The following is a 17,082-nucleotide window of genomic DNA, read 5'->3' as shown; positions in this document are numbered from 1 at the left end:
CAAATCTTGGAACTCCAACTACATACATACATGATACAATTCATTCGTATCATTGATAAGGGTGAATTTGATACTTCTTTTTGAACACCTCATTGTTTACAACTCATTGTAAATACATTTGTTGGATATACCATCGACTGATATTCAATCTATTTTGTTGCGCTATTAATTATGGCGTCTCCTCCGCGTCGTCGTTCTTCTCGGCTTCGTACTCCAGCTAAAGTATGTATAGCTTTCCTATTATCATTGTAACAAGTGTTGGGACTATGTACCAGGTACTTATCACTTACTCTAGACACTGCAAAACACAACCCCCCAACTCACATCTCTTGCCGAAGATGATGAAGGTCCTGCCTATCCTTCCCTCCCGAACCTTTCGTCTCCAGTTCAAGCGCCCCAAACACCAGCTACCTCCGGTCGCATTGTCCCACCTAGAGAGGAAATGCATCCATCCATGACTCATAAATCTACCACACAAAAGCCCGACTCGGGACTCCGTCATGGCTTTGTTGATATCAATGCCAAGGGTGACGATCAGCCCTCTGGCGTTCAACAAAAAACTCCCTCAAAGATTGGTATCAGCTCCCCAACTTTCGATTTTAGATTCGCTCGACCTGCACCTGTTCTTGGCCCCGAAGCTCAACGCATGATGGATGAACTACGTGAAGAGGCCCTCCGTATCAAAGCTAAGCTTGCTGCGGAGCGAGAGATGGAACAAAGAAACAATCCAGAGGGTAGTCAAACGGGAACCCGAAGAATTGCGCAGGCGAAGGGCAAAGTCAGTAGATACAGCGATGTTCACATGGCAGAGTAAGTTTTGTTTGAAAGTTTTAAAATATTCAAAGGAGATTCAATATACGAAAGTAATTAAACATTTGAAGAGCCATAGCCCTAACTTCATACAGGTTCAAAAAGATGGACAGTATCGCCAATCATCCATCCTCCTTCAGAGCTCAGCCAGGCAGAGTTACTCCTACTGCAAAAGCTCTGAAGCGCACACAATCGAAGGCTAAGCTAGGTGACAGAGATGCCACTCTTAGCGAAGATTCCTCCCAAGATGCCGAGAGTGAAAGACTTGAAAATACTGCACCTGCCAAGCGTGCTCGTCAACGCATGACTGACGATACTTCCACTCAACGACCGATATCTCGTGGCAAGGCCGAAACGATGGCAATGCCTTCTACTCCCCGTCACAAGATCTCCAGCATTCCTGCGCATTTGACAACACCCACACAATCATCTTTGGCTCGTGCCCAAAGTGTTAAGCAATCTTCAACTCAAATACCCAGCTTGTCAAGATCACCATCAAAACCAAATTTGCAAAGCACCCCCCGCGGTATGTTAAAGTCTGCTACAATGAACAATATTGCTGGATCAATGACTGCACCAAGTAAATCCATGCTCCGAACTCCAAGCAGATTCGACCGTATGAAGTCTATCTTGAAGCATACAAGCTCCAGCTTCAGCTCAAAAAAAGCAGAAAAGGCGCCGGTTATTCCTTCAATTGCTAGGAGTCCAAGCAAGCTAAATCTTGCGAGAGACCTACCCTCTGTTCCCACAACACCTATTGGTGTCAGCCGTTCTAAGGGTATGAAGCATGTTGGATTCACGCCAGAGACAAAAAAGCACAGTGAAGCTAAGCACAACGAAACTATTGTTCCACAATCTCCATCTCCAGTAAAGTCCGGCATTCCTCGCTCAACATCAAAGTCCAATATGAAAATCACTTCCTCAATTGCTCCCCGCAAGCCTGCATCTCAACAAGGACCCACTGATGGACAGGCAAAAGATATTGAAACATCTGAAACTAAAGCAGTAGAATACCCTTCCCTCGCTGGAGTAAGACCCCTTCCAGAACCACCTCGTCAAGCTCCTCCTCCACACCTTCCTCCTTCAGTTCCCGGCACCTTTACTTTCCGCAGTGATCATACTATCAGTTTCGGTGCTTCTCCAAAGGGATTTGGTCCATCTCCTAATCAAGCTACTGTCCGCCAAGTCCGTCGAAGTATATTCCCTGATGCTATGCCTGGTAGTTTTCCTGATGGCAACAAGGAGAACACCAACCCTCCTGTTCGTGAATCGAGCAAAAAATCAACTAACCTTTCAGTTATGCCAACTGTTCCCCATGGAATGTCAAACAAGAAGCGTAGGAGAGTTGAGTCTGATGGCGAAGAGGAAACACGATCACCAAAGAAGCAAAAGGCTCCAGAGGGCGCTATGCTAATGGCTCCAAGACTTCAATCTGGAAAGAATGTTGTTGCCTCTTCGAATGCCACTCCAAGCCCTGCCAAAAAGAGAGGTCTGACTTTGAGTCGACTCAACATGCTTGCACGACCAAAGAGCCGAAAGTGATCGATCTGACGATTTTTAGTCGATGATAGTTGTCTATCATCGATTGGAGAATTTAAATTAATGGCAATTGCCCATTCATTCTTGTTTATACATTCATACGACTCTTGTATGTTCAGGATTTGTTTCTAATAGGATTGGAGTACATGGTTGGCGTCAACCTGGAAATATCGCATATTCATGCATCGCAAATTTGGGGATGTGTTTCATAGTGGCTGGATTTGCCTGGATTACTACATTAGGAGCTGTTATTATGTTATTCTTTCTCGATAACGGAGTTGCAAGAGATCATGATTCATGTTTGTGTAGTTAAGTCAAAACTCCAGGTTGCTCTTTCTTAATTAATGATAAATGAATAAAAAGCTACTTATTTTTAAGTTTTCCCTCGTACCTGCCTATCAGAAAAATGGTAACATGATTCTCCAACGCTGACTTTTGATTCCTCTCCTGTTCTCTTCTCTTTAAACAATATCAAATATACCAAATATACCTAGCATAGGGGCGCCGTTAATCAGTAGTCACTGAGACACCATGCTGGCACCTTTTTACATTCGTTTACTCTTTTTTATTCTTTGAACTATAACTACGCACTCTCGTTTCATCGTCGAAATTATTCATTCATTCGGCTATCCGCTATATGTAATACAACCCCAATTAGAATATTAGCAACACCGCTCTCGGGTTTGAATTCACGGTCCTCTCGAACGCGCAAATATGACCGGTCGTCAAGGAACACCTCGTCCAGCTACTTCAACATTCATTGAACTCCGTCCTCGCACTCGCCATACGATCTCTGTTCCGCCCCTCTCACTAGCGAGTACTGTGTCGGATTATCCAAAAGCGATTGGTGCCCCGATTGTTACGCCAATTGTTACTCCTCTCGTTCCTCATCATAGTCATACTTCCCATCCCCACACTCACCCAACACCACCTCGACCACCAACGCTTGCCCAGTCAACCCCAACCATAACCGCTCTCCGTACGATTCGAAAATCTTCAGATCCATCCTTTGTCTGCACGATATGCTGGTCTCCTCAATATTTACCTTCTACGCCGCGGGTTTTGGGGCGATCATCTAGAATCGTCTGTCATCAATGTTGGAGAGCGGTGTTGGATCTAAGTATATGTTGGGTTTGCGGGGAATGTATTGTAAGAGGTGATGAGGTAGTTAGTTTGGGATGGTGTTTTTGGCATCGAGGATGTTTTGGGTGTTTGCTTTGTGGGGTTAGGTTAGGAGAAAGGGTTTTGAGGGAGTGTGAAAGTGAGTGTGAGAATGGGAGGGGAAGGTATGGGAATAATGATGAGGATGGATGTGGAGATCGAAGGAAAGGAACGGAGTTGGATAAAATTCCACTTTGTGAGTGGTGTGAGGCGGAAACGAAGATTAAGGGGTATGGAGAAAAGAAGGTGTTGGAGAGGGGATTGGAAAATGTGACGAAATCTGATGGTGGGTTGACGAGATGTAGATTGGAGAAATTGGATGAGGATAAGGGGTTGGTAGGGAATTCGGATTTGAAATTGAATGGAAAGAATGATGTCGTGGTCGGATTAGATGGGGAAGAAAGGGAAGAAACGGGGCCTTCTCCAACTTCGCCAACTTCTAGTATTTCACCGACGAACATGACGATCAAATCATCGAAAGTGTCTACGATGAATGAAAGAGAAATTAGGAAAATCATACGGGATTCTTCTACTCCTCAGGTATGTATCCCAGTAAAACTCGGTCTAGCCATGATAAGCAATATTAACACCATCCAAAAGGAAGAAGTTGCACTCTTAAGTGACGCCGCCAAAATGGGCGTATCCGAAGACGGAAACCCAGACGACTCCACACATTCGCACAGTGACACTGAACCTGCTCATTTCGGCCAAACCGACCCATCTACTTCATCGTCATCAATTTCCTCTCCCCCATCAGACATCTACGTCTCCATCTACGATCCTGCCGGTCGAGCATTCGTGCCTAGTAAGACTAAACCGCTTCCAAAATGGATGTCGTTACTTCCGAATAATGTACATCGCGAAAGGGAAGAAACAGAGGGTGATGCTAGCCAGAAGAAATCGCGAGCAGCTGTTTCGAGAGCGAAGCTTCCAGAAGCATATGCAGATGGGGCTTCATCTAGTCATTCGGATGATTGTCCGGGAGATCATGGTCCGTTTACGTCGTGTCCAATGGGGGAGGGCCTGACGGAGGTTTCTCCTCGGGAACACTCGGAGCAGGTGACGCCTAAAGGTATTTTATTATTGTTCTTCTATTTCACATATTATTATGTACTAGAACGATCGATCTTGAAATATCTGACACTTCCAGACCGACTCTCCATCCGAGAACGCGCCAATTCTGCCTCTGAAAGCACGTCAGATAGTACCCGACGTCCATCCGCATCAACTCTTTCATCTCTCGCCCTTCCTAGCCCCCAACAGAAAGCATTCAAAACCACTCGTCCTCGCTCCGTCTCCATCGAAGAAAAGCTTCCCCGTCCACATCAACATCCCGCATCTGCCTATCGTCGTGCAAATCGCTCCAGCACCATTGAATCCGCCTGCATCAAACCCAACAGTCTAGTCCAAACCATTCCATACCCTGAACACGCACCGCGGGACGTTTCAGAAAGGCCACTAACCCCCTATCCCAAAAGCGACAGTCCGGATCCCTTCCAAACCCAGCACATTTCCTCTTCCTCATCCTCTTCTACTCCCCACCCAAACTCAAAACCCACCCTCCTACACTCCCCCCTCTCAAACTTCATCACACCCCGAAAAGGCTCTTGCTGCGGACTCAGCACCTCTCTCGAAAGCGCATCGGTAGGAGAAATGAAAAAACGAGAACGCGGAGAATCGAGTTTCGATTCCGTGTTTGAGAGTTTTCCGCGCCCGGAAATCGGGAAGAATAATAGTAATTATGCGTCGAGTTTATGTCGTAGTCCGAAATTGGGGTTTTTGGAAAAGGGGAATGAGTATTTGGAGTATGTGTCGGGAGTGATTTTGCCTGGGGGAGGAAGGGAAGGGGATACAGCGAAAGAGGTGGGGAAGGAAGGGATTGTGGAGAGGATTCGGAGGCAGAGGGTTGGAACTGTGAGGTATGTTATTTATTTATTTTCTGAATAAAAGAGAACTGTTTGGGGTTTCAGGGTTGGAGGGAATTATGTTGAAGAAGAGGATCTATATAAAATAGTCATTGAAACCACACATCCACACATACTAACAACACCCTCCCCGCAGTCTCGGCCAAGTAGCCCAAAACGTCAAGGAAGAAAAAGAAAGAAAGCGTGCGGAAACCCAGATTCAAATGGAATGGAATTGGCTTGAGAATGAATCTAAAAATCACATTCCAAATGCAACTGTGGAACAAGAAGCGAATGAGCAAGGGGGAGGAGTAGAAGCTTGAGACGGAATAGAGGGGTGAGTGAGGATGAGGTGGGAAGGTTATCGAGGGATGAGAGTAGGATGGGGAGGAGGAAGCGGAGAGGGACGAGTGGGGAGGAGAGGGGACAGGGGGGGAGTAGAGTGGGGAGTAGGAAGGAGAGGGAGAGGGAGAGGGAGAGGGAGAAGACAGAGAGGGGTAAATTGGAAAAAGGAGATGGTAAATGGAAAGGGAAGGAGAAGCCGGTAGAGGAGAAGGAGAGCCGTACAAAGGTTGAGGATGATGTTGGTGGTGGCGTTGATGAGAGTAGGGAACAGCTGAAGAGGGAATTGAAGGGGTTGTTTGGTCAGGAGTGATGTCTCCCGAAAGGTGGAATTGATGGTGAGACAGGGAGATTGAGATTGAGCGAGAAATATATTGTTATGGGTGGCTATGGATATGGATAGACTGTGGATAGTGCTACGAGTAAGAAATTCAATGAGAACCTGAGGAGACCTAGACAAAATAGACCAAGATAATACATATTGCGATTAATATTTTAATCTTTTTGACCGCTAAATACTTTTCAACTCCATAAGCAATATCGTTCGTTTTCGTATACGATTGCGACTATGACCCATTGTATGATGACAGACTCTGTAATACCAGGTATACTTTATGACTCTGGCAAATTCCTTTTTTGATACATTTAAAGCTCCTTCAAGACCTTCTTCAATTCCTCAACAACAGCATCACCGACCTCAACAGTCTTATTCGAGCCACCGATATCGGCGGTTCTAACTCCCTTTTCGATGGTTCTGCGGACAGCTTCTTCGACGGCTTTAGCTTCGACTGGGAGGTTGAGAGAATATTTGAGCATCATGGCGATGGAGAGGATGGTACCGATGGGGTTTACGATGCCCTTGCCACTGATGTCTGGGGCGGAACCTAGAGGAAATTGTTAGATCTGAACATGGAATGCTGATGGAAAGGGGCTAAAATAATAAGTGGCAAGGAAAGATAGAAACATACCGTGAATTGGCTCGTAGATACCATTACACCTGCTCTTTCCATCTGGGACACCACTCAAACTCGCACTTGGCAAGAGTCCAATACTACCAGGAATAACACTGGCCTCATCACTGATGATATCTCCAAACAAATTGCTTGTCACTACGATACCGTTCAACTTTCTTGGGTCTTTTACCATCAACATGGCCGCACTATCAATCAAATGATGTCCGATCTTCAATTGTGGGAACTCCGCAGCCATGACGTCGGTGACAGTTTTGCGCCATAACCTCGATGTTGCGAGAACGTTTGCCTTATCCAAACTCCACACTGGTGCTGGGGGGTCTTGCGCAAGGGCAAGGTTTGCTGCTAATCTTGTCACACGCTCGATTTCCTCTCTGCTGTATGGTTCTGTGTCCCAGGCTTTTCCATCTCCATCGTCCTCCTTTCTCTCTCCGAAGTAAATGCCTCCGGTCAATTCTCGCACAATACAGAAATCGACGCCTTCGCAGACCTTTTCTTTCAATGGGGAGATCTCGGTCAAGGTAGGTGATGCGAAATTACAAGGTCGGAGGTTTCCATATGTGCCCATTTGTTTGCGGAGAGCAAGGATTCCTTGCTCAGGACGTACTTTTCCGGTTCCCCATTTTGGACCACCGATCGCGCCAAGAAGAACGGCATCGGCGTTTTTGGCAGCTTCGAGAGCTTCGGTTGTGAGAGGCTCACCGTGGGCATCAATTGAGCACTGTATTGGGGATGAGTTGTCAGTATGGGATTTGGAAGCCAAGGAGCTTGTTAGTGGAGACTTACACCACCCAAGAGATGTTCTTGGAAATTGAACTTTCCAACGGATGGTCTATCGCTTTCTACAACCTTCAATACTTTAATAGCTTCCGCCACAACCTAATTAGAAGAGTCTGTTAGTATATTTCCTCATTCACTCGATCGATTTGCAGTTTTCAATGGCTGTGCAATACAATTCCCAACCCCATATTCTCTCCGCAAACAGGTATTGGAGCAACAAGTAAACAAACATACCTCAGGACCGCAGTGATCACCACCGAAAACCACAATATTATGAGTTGACATCTTTGCAGTAAGAAATTTCTTTTAATAAATATTCGACAATTATAAGTACAATGGGTATTTAAGAAGAGAGGAATGATTGAATTGTGTTGTTTGGGGACGAGAAAATGTTTGGGGAACAAGAATGACTTTATTGAATGCCCCGCCCCCACTAAGTCCGATTTCGGAATGAAGCTCCACGCCCGAACTCGGAAATCGGGACGTCGTCAATATGGGTAGGTGGTGATTGGATGATTTGAGGTTAGGGACAACACGAATATATCTCTGTATGTAGCTAGAGAAATTGAGCTTGAATCATGCGAATGGACTTGGAATATGAAGAGCTCTGGAATTCAGATATATTCAAAAACTCAGATGCTCTTCTTCATTCAGACCGATTCAGCATGTAAACAGGTTGACTATTGGATATGGATTGAAAAACATCTAGACAGTCTATACACGAGCTCGATGAATATCAGGTAGATTAAGGTATATATATATATGTATGCATTCATTTTGTGCTATTGCTGAGTATTTTAAGATTCCTTCTTTAAATCGTTGCACTCCTCCATACATACTGCAATAATCAACCCCAACTCCGCTTTATCCTTTCCCTTTTCCCCTTTCCCCTTTTGCCCTTCCCCCATTCTTTTCGGTCGTAAATCTTATTCTTGTATTATATCTTGGGAATCATGCATAGTGACTTTGATCTGTATTGTATATGCTCTTTGAAAGGGGGTATCAGTGTTGACAAACGAAAATAGGAAAAAAACGCTGCTGGTAGATAGGTGTTAAAAACAAGTGGTTTGAAAAATGCCTTCCATCTGATGGTTTTTCTTTCGGTGGCAGGAGTAATCCAAGGTAAAATAAAACAAAAAGGCTGAAGCTTAGAATTATGACCCATCAAGCTCCGAATCTCATAGTTTGATATTTGAGATATCAATTCGATGTTTAATCAACGAAATGATCTGAAAGATTTGTGGGCAAGGGGAGAAGAGGGTAGACCCCTCTTCTCCCTTGCAGACTCTCGCACACGACCGTTCCGCATATTTGGTGTCAGGGCACAAAAGGCACATATGTAGACCTTTGGGAGTGTCCTTCGATCTGGCATATTGACACATTGTCCATGAAGCCAGTTCTCACAAGACTCACTTGAAATGAATTAGACAATGTAAGCTGTGATAGTAGTAGTGAACTCACCATTGGATCATGAAAGAGTCCCCCTCCGCATTGTTACAGATACACCGAGTAGTACCACTCCTCGAGCTGGATGGCGTTGCTCCATCTGGGGAATCATTAGATGAAGAAGTATATTCTGCATAGCGACCTGGTCTAGGGGTTGTATCGGAGTGTAGACGAAGATGTCTTCCTTTTTTTGACATTTGTTGATTACTTCGACGCTCTCTGACAACCTTCCGCAAAGCAGAAGCTGCATCTCCGATCTTGACCTCATCGAGGACTGTCTCTGCCTCACTCATCTCATCGATACTCGTGTGCTGACCCGAAGATCGACTATAGCCGCTTGTACTTGTGCTAGGTCTGCGAAAGTCACTAGAGGAAGCATCGAATAGATCGAATCTGGGTGGTCTCTGCTGTGGTAGATTGAAAGAGTTGTTTCGACTTGGAATGATGATTGGTTCGTCATCAGTAGAAGAATCATATTCTGACTCATAATCAATGACTTGAGACGATGACCGTCGCAAACTTCTCACCGATTCATCGTCAACAACAACAGTAGCTCGACCATTACTACTAATGGCGAGCTTGACATCTCGTCGAAGTTTTGGTAATGCAGCTGGAGATTCAGGGATAGAAGTAAGATTTGGATGGCGCTGCTGTTTCACAGGAGATAAACGACCCGAGTTAAAGCGTGGTGGTTCTTGTCGAGAATGTTAGCTTGAAATCAGGAAATAAGAATATCTGAACTATACCACTACGACGTTGATCCCTATTACTCTCACTGACACTCCGTCGAGGACCAGGCCGTGCAGACCCCTTGACTGGTGAGCTAGCAGTTCTCCTATCTATCCGATACCCCATACTACTCTCTCTGAAACTTCTTGATCGACGAAGTTCTTCTTGCTCGCGAGTATATTCTCGAACTTGATGTTGATACGGTTCGAGTTGCTCTAGATTTCGAATCGGACTTGTAGTCGCTCTTGATGCTGGCAAGATCATATCTTCTAATCCTCCTTGGGATGTACTGCCTGTACTAGGGCGACTGTATATTATACCAGGATCGACCACGCCAGGAAAATTCTCCATGGCTATTGAATTCGAGGTTGCTGTCGCACTACTAAAAGCTAACAATGGAAGTGACGTAGGGAGTGCTGAAGTTATTGGCAAGGAAGTTTTTGAGGCTATCTGTCTATGTCGTTTGCGGGGTTCGGCTTCAGCTTTGGATTCGCTTGATTTCTGAGGCGATAAATTCACTGATTCTTGAAACATCTGGTTGCTTCGTCCCCAATCAATAGAATTGCTTCCTCTATGACCTTGTTGGAAAATACCCGCTGAATCAGTTGAGAAATCCAAATCCATACCATCCATACTAGTATCCCATATTGCTTTATTACTTGCAAAGAATGGGGTTGATGCTGGTGCAGTCATTGGATAATCGAATGGATCCATAGCTGTTGAAGATTGTGCCATTAATTGAGGATGGTGGTCATTTGAGTCAGAAGACTCAAAGCCATTACCTTGAACTGGAGCATTGTTCGATACATTGAATATTTTTGGGGCTAATTTCCTTGTACCTTTTCCAATAGAATGTGGAGGTGTAGCAGTTTGGCCACTAAAAGGATCATCCAACCTTTTCTTTGACTTTTGGGGGGTCTTGGAAACATCACTAAATCGTGCTCTGGAAGCAGGTTGCGGGGCAGTTGCAGCAGATATCTGTTTGTTGGGGGATGTGGTATGAGCTATTGCAAAACCAGAATTTGGTGACAATTGATGCATGTGCATTCCCATATCTGACACCATATCTCCCTCAACATTATAATGTCCATTGTGAGTCAGGGATGACAGTGCTTGAGCTGTTGAAGTATCAACAAACGGCCGTTGCCCATTGACGAGACGCCCAGGTGTTGCGTTGAACATAGAATAATCTTCTGCAAATTGTGGGGTCCATCCTCCCTGGCTCCCTTCATAACTTGCTTGCTGCTCCCAACTCATTGCAACTCCTCCCGTCCGCCCTTTTGAAATGGGGTTCGAGAATCAGGTCTGGCCAGCCTCCTTCTATACTGCATACATTCAGACCCCAGTGTTTCAATCCTTTTGTTGATGTGACTTCTGATCCAATCACTCCAAAATCCCAAAGCCTTTATCAATTGATAAAAGATATTTCCTGATAACAAGACTTTTTCTGCGAAGTGGAGCTCTTTGAGTTTTGCTTAGCAAATGTAATTCTCCTTGATCTACCCGCAGCCAGCCGCCCGCTCCCGAAACGATGGGTTCCCGAAATTTGTTGCAGAGGCAGTTGAAGATAACTCGATGAGAAGGACTCGATATAGTTGCAAAGCACTATTGGTATCGAGGGCGTGAATAATTTACAGCATGGCAAGGATGTATATCTGTTTGATTTTTCTTGAAGCTGGTTTCACATATGGTCAGCAAAGCTTCTAGAGGATGTTCAACAAGGGCATAGTAGATAACGTCAGTACTCACCAGAACAATCAACAGACAATTGCCACAACAACAAATATTGTGAAGAAAAGATGCCAAATCTGAGGTCAGAGGTCGAAATTGAGACGTCTACTCCAGCTACCAAAATAGCGGGGATTGTTCCAGGCAACCGGAAGGTATATCCACTCTCAATTCGCTACAGTAGCTACTTCAGGTGCTCTGAAGTCGAGTCATACAAGGGTTGTCCAATCCAGGGAAGATCTCTTGCTCAAATAGAAGGTACAAGATCATAACGAGCTTCATTAGTGATTGTTGTAAAACATTACAATGACTAGAGCTCTGGTCTATAGTGTTGCTCGAGGGATGGGACAATACGGAAAACACCAAGACCTAGGTAGGAGGTATGTTGGAGATCTTCAAGTGTCTAGAAGATCAAATGAAAGTGGAGGCAAGCCTTCTTTGGTCGGAAATGCTGAAGATGGCGGTATAGAAATGGAGTGTTGCTGGGCCAATTCGACACCAAACGCAAGCAAATTAAAATAGTGTGAATAGTGTAAAGACGGCGTGAGAGTGAAGAGAAAGTAGTGGGAAATAAATCAAGGAAACTTTTTTCGACCGAGCGAACGAAGGGGGTTTCCTTCCCGTTCTGAGATATGGCCGGGGCGTTTGAGCCGGATAAGTTTGGGGGGTGTGTGAAGGATCTGGGCTGAGAGAGCAAATGAATGGATACAAATCAAAGATCACATATTACCATGAGACGAGAGAGCGGATGAATATAATGATGGGATTGATGGTGCAGTTGTAATTATATCATAGATGTAGACATACGAAAAGAATGTAAAATCAGCACGCGAATAGATTGTATTGTCTCTGTGTGTACGAGGTATCTACAATAGCTGTGTTGTATTGACTTTGAAATGGCGCCTTGGCACTTCTACACCTGCCTGTGCTTCAGAGATACCTAGCAACCCATCAGCATCACCAGCATCACCATCATCACCATCATCACCATCATCCACTTTCAACGGCCCTGAACGTCCGTCCAATCAATTTATGCTGTCTTTTGAGGGACAATTAGTCATAAATCTCCAAATGTCCGATCGCTCATATCGTGATTGGTGATATTTTATCTACAAATTGCTGCGTACCCCAGTTTCTCATACTCTACACCATTCTTCTATACCATAGTAGGCCAGCTTCTCTACGGGCCAAATGTTGTATCTGCGATGCAATAGGATCCATGTCCATCTGCTGCTGGTCATGTGTGCTAGATGAATTTGACGATTGTGGGTGCGATGTCAAATACATTCATGTAGGACGTTATGGTGAGGTATACAAGTTCGATAGAGTTCAGGCGTGGGAGAGAGAGGTGCTGCCTGGGTATTTCTAGAGAAGCTTTTGAACTAACAGCATCTGTGAGATAAAGCCTCAGAGGGGAGACAAGGTCGCTGCAAATGCTAAGAGGAAACTCATAAGGCACTTTTGTCTGCTGGTGGATGAGGAGTACAAGATGGCATGCTATGTTCTGCTCTCCGGACTTTGGACTTTCCGTATCCGTGGACATCATGTTCAGAGGAATTGTCTTTTTTATTGGCGGGCTATTCCTCCAGCTCAGAAAGCTCCTAAAGTTCGTGTATCTCTCGTGGCATTAATATATATCTAGTACACACTCTCCAATGCAGCGTAGAATTGTGAGGTGAGCACCTAGGGAAAAGGTCGGTACTCCGCTGTTCTCCCGTCAGTCACATGAGAATCACGAGACTTGCTGATATCAATCACACAAATCAGCTTAAATATCCGTTGCCTGTCTTGAGACTTTAAGGAAGATTTTGGTCTGCAAAAAGGATGCGACACTTGCAAGGCAGTCGATTTGGTGCGTAGCTTTAAGCACATACCCGTTGTTTACGTAGCATTAGCTATAGATAGACTGAATCGATTATCAAATTCCTAGTACTATCCGTTGGTTCTCGACATCCGGCCAGCATCTCTTTCTTCTGTCCGACAAAGATACGACATCACCAAGGCGTAATAGCATACGAACACCGTTGTCAAATGGTAGCCATTAAGAAGTACTTTTATATTCTCAGGTTGCAAATCTTCGCCACAGAGTAGCCATTTCGTTCTTTTAAATTTAACCAACTAATTGACATCATCTACAAAACGTTCTTCAGTACCAAAAATACCCTTAGAACCAACCCCATCACAATAAGGATCCGTCATGATATCAACCATTTCCGCCCTATTTCCAGGGTCTAAGTTTGTCATTCTCAGTATCAATCTCTTCGCGTCTTCATTAAGATTGGGATAATCAGCTTCAGTCCATTGCTAGAGAGGCTCATACCCTTCAGCTCGCTCCTCATCCTGTTCAATCATTTTCCAAAGATCCTTCAAGAGCTCGCCTGCTTTCTCATCATCCACATGCTTTACAAGCACATCCGGAAGCGGCCCAAAGTTCGACAGTGACTTGTGCAAGATTACCCGCTCCGATTCTACAGGTAGACTCTCAAAATCGGGGTGAAAGAATGCAACCCCTGTGAGCACGAAAAGACACTGAAGAGAACCATATTACTAGAAACTGGGACTCTGTAAGGATTGAATTTGACTTGCCAAAAGTCCGAAAGAGAACACCTCCGAATGCTTCCCATACCCCTCCCCAGTTGTCCTTCTGGACTTTGCCACATCACGTTTCCTATCTTATGGTTTAGAAGATGCGTGCCTATGAGTTGCAAAGCACAATCTAAATCGCCCAGTTGCATCTTTTCAAGGCAGAATTTACTTTCCATATCAACAAACCAGTCGATGAAAACGTTGTCGGGCTTCACATCTAGAGTATTAGAACAAAGTCGGGTCAGAGCTATGAGAAAAAGTCGTGAATGGGTTAAGATAGACTACCAAGGTGTATCCAGTTTCTCGCGTGCATATCTTTCAATGCCAGGCCAACCTCTTTGAGGATCATCTTTCTTGCTTGCAAAGGAAGAGGAGGACAGTCGTTTGTCATTTCAAGCACGTTGGTTGTGGCATAATTGTAGACAAGTACTCGGTTCTCCTTGTCTTCATCTACATGATGTCGTATTTGACGAACTTTGACGAACTACTTTTTGAGCTCTTATGAATGCTTAAACATCGATCGGGTAATAGGCTTCAATACGAAGGCCGTATTGTCCTTTCTTAAGCCTCGCTCAGGTTGGCCTGGTACAGCTGGTCATTTTTACAACGAGAAGCACGCCAAATTGTGACCTCGGAACTCACCCAGAGGCTAGATGGATGTTGAACTCCGGATCTTTGTTTGGGTGTTTGTAGATGATACGAACCGGCTTATATACCTGACTGGAGCGGCCAACGAGTGTTGAGATCATTCTCGCACTCTTGAGAGGACGGGCATGATTTACAATCATATAATTCACGATTAACATCATATAAGAAATCAACAGAGTTGACAGGAAAGGAGAATTGATCAATCTCTATAGGTTTACGATGCTCGATTGAGTAGATAGATAGAGATTAGAGTGTCTTATACTGAGATACAATAGGGATTGAGGGTTTGTTTACTACATGATTATTCGAAAAAGACTCCACGGATGCGATACATACCCCATCTCCAGAACAAAAGAGTCACCCAACATTAGGTTTGTCTCATCTACTCGAGTAACCAAAATACTTCCAATGACAACAACAACCATTTTGACTACTTGGGCAATGTTGACCTCAGATTATCGTACTATCATCGCCAGTTTCATTCCAAGAAAGGGGCAACTGAATCATTGGCCCATCGCCATTGTAATGTTGTCACAATGCTTCCTTTTGCCTTTTCTTGAATACAGCCTAATGCACCTAGGGGCGCCTTCGCGAATCCATGTCCGATCTGGAGGAAATACACTTTTTCCCAATTACAAGCTCTCTCTTACTTACCTAATGATCGCTTCTTCTACCCCCTCGCTCCAATTGCATTCTTATCATAACTTCCGCTCCTGTATCCGATATCTAGATAAACGATATAAAACTCTCATGATAAAACGGCACAGCAGCCATCGAACTTTCACTAGATTCGTCACGATAAATTACTTGTTTACTCATCTTGACCAACGCATGAATTGACGTTCAAGTCTACACCTCTAGCGCCTTCATTGATTCTCTCTCGGTGAACCATCGGCACGACTTTACTCCATCGCACGAGCCCTCTGACTACAACCAACGTCAAAAAAATCCAATATCAAAAGATACCTTGATCTATATTTTCTCAATATGAACCACACAATTGGTACATTAGTTCTTCTATCTGAAGTGCTTGCATTTACTCCGTATCCTCCATCCCGCTTTCATCCCATGATCCACACGCACATCCTTCTCCGGATCTCATGGTACTGTATAAAATCTTACCCACCAGCACAACGCATAAATCTCCATATCACTTTCCCATCTTCCTTCCCTGCACGATTACTACAACTATTTTTTCGCCATCCTCGATCCCTCCAGAAATCTTCGTCCCCTGTCTTGTATTTTCTTATCGAGACTCTCTAGCCCGCCTTATGACTCTTCTAGCGTATAGTCACATCTCACACCCTGTCTTTCGTACCGTTTCTAAGTTCTTTTGGGCATCTAGTTTCAGTCTGGCTGCTTCAAACCCTGTATTACGCCATCTCTTCCGAATTCTTCTAGCTTTCCAGCTAAATATGTTCTACATTATCCACTCTTTCAAGATCTGACAACTCTAAGCCCTATATCCGTATTCCTGCTAAGATTCCCCATTACCTATCACCACCATTCCCATCATTCAAATTACCAACCACCTCCATATCTCACACCCTTATCCCTCAACCATACCACCACACACACCACCAACGGCATAACCTCTCAAACTCACCCCAACCCACTCCATCCACTTCACGCGTCCAGTTTCCTCGCACTCGCACTCGACTCGTACCAACTTCTGAACCCGTGGAATTTTCGGACGAAAGAAAAAAGACCCTTCATTCTTCAATCTCTATCTAACAACTGCACAGTCTAAAAGCCTCAACTTCACACACTCTAACGATTGTTAGTATCTTCGTTATAATCATATAAGCGCTTCTTCGAAGCACTACTCTAAACCTCACACACCCTAACAAAATCCACCAAACACTTAGAAACATATTATACGCGTCCGATGAATAGCACTTCCCTTATCCACTATCCGCCATCTAGAAAAGGCATATGAGCCTCTAAACACACAATACATGACATGTATACTAGCAGAACACGTGTGAGCATCCAGCAAGTTGACCAGTCGAATCCGAAAATAAACTATCTTCCACAACTCCGAATCATTGCAAGCCCTACGACCCAGACCCCCCCATCCCCAAATCTAGGATCATCCAATAATGCTTCAACCCGTCTGCTCACTAAACACCTATCAACACAACCGTACAGTCAGCTCATCATGTGATATCACAAATGTATCATCAATAAAGTCGGTCGATGGCATCTAGATCACCATGATATTATAGACAGAAATCAATAACAAAACCCAAAACCTACCTGGGTATATTTCTTCTCCACCAATCCCCTTCCCGATACCCCGAGTTTTGTCCATGCCCTCCTTTCAAGTTCCCTCTCCCCAAAAAGTATACTATGTATTCTATACCTAGTATACCCCAGCAAGGAACGATGAAGTATAGTATTCCTTCGCATGCAAGCGAGTCATACATACATGGTAT

General features: G+C 44.5%; 5 protein-coding genes across 5 annotated transcripts; 2 read left to right on the top strand and 3 right to left on the bottom strand.

The window, feature by feature from the left end:
• Positions 1-171: 171 nt before the first annotated feature.
• Positions 172-2,352, top strand: Bfra_005164 (uncharacterized protein; the record flags this gene model as incomplete). The annotated part of the gene is made up of 3 exons (XM_037335551.1): positions 172-222; positions 296-810; positions 906-2,352. The coding sequence occupies 3 exons, from the start codon at positions 172-174 to the stop codon at positions 2,350-2,352; spliced, it is 2,013 nt and encodes a 670-aa protein (XP_037192646.1).
• Positions 2,353-3,063: 711 nt separating this feature from the next.
• Bfra_005163 (uncharacterized protein) lies at positions 3,064-6,069 on the top strand (the record flags this gene model as incomplete). Its single annotated transcript, XM_037335550.1, has 5 exons — positions 3,064-3,328; positions 3,584-4,582; positions 4,661-5,429; positions 5,572-5,725; positions 5,845-6,069. The coding sequence occupies 5 exons, from the start codon at positions 3,064-3,066 to the stop codon at positions 6,067-6,069; spliced, it is 2,412 nt and encodes an 803-aa protein (XP_037192645.1).
• Positions 6,070-6,401: 332 nt separating this feature from the next.
• On the bottom strand, positions 6,402-7,792 carry Bfra_005162 (putative 3-isopropylmalate dehydrogenase protein; the record flags this gene model as incomplete). The annotated part of the gene is made up of 4 exons (XM_037335549.1): positions 6,402-6,640; positions 6,725-7,448; positions 7,514-7,606; positions 7,742-7,792. 4 exons carry the CDS (start codon positions 7,790-7,792, stop codon positions 6,402-6,404), a joined length of 1,107 nt encoding a protein of 368 aa, XP_037192644.1.
• A 931-nt stretch (positions 7,793-8,723) lies between these two features.
• Positions 8,724-10,939, bottom strand: Bfra_005161 (putative phd-finger domain-containing protein; the record flags this gene model as incomplete). The annotated part of the gene is made up of 3 exons (XM_037335548.1): positions 8,724-8,919; positions 8,969-9,647; positions 9,700-10,939. 3 exons carry the CDS (start codon positions 10,937-10,939, stop codon positions 8,724-8,726), a joined length of 2,115 nt encoding a protein of 704 aa, XP_037192643.1.
• Positions 10,940-13,528: 2,589 nt separating this feature from the next.
• On the bottom strand, positions 13,529-14,802 carry Bfra_005160 (uncharacterized protein; the record flags this gene model as incomplete). The annotated part of the gene is given in 6 exon segments (XM_037335547.1): positions 13,529-13,628; positions 13,731-13,939; positions 13,951-14,213; positions 14,279-14,470; positions 14,482-14,528; positions 14,639-14,802. The coding sequence occupies 6 exon segments, from the start codon at positions 14,800-14,802 to the stop codon at positions 13,529-13,531; spliced, it is 975 nt and encodes a 324-aa protein (XP_037192642.1).
• Positions 14,803-17,082: the final 2,280 nt, after the last annotated feature.

The sequence above is a fragment of the Botrytis fragariae genome, assembly GCF_013461495.1.
Source record: "Botrytis fragariae strain BVB16 chromosome Unknown tig00000054, whole genome shotgun sequence".
NCBI lineage: Eukaryota > Fungi > Ascomycota > Leotiomycetes > Helotiales > Sclerotiniaceae > Botrytis > Botrytis fragariae.
This window is presented reverse-complemented; position numbering and strand designations above follow the sequence as displayed.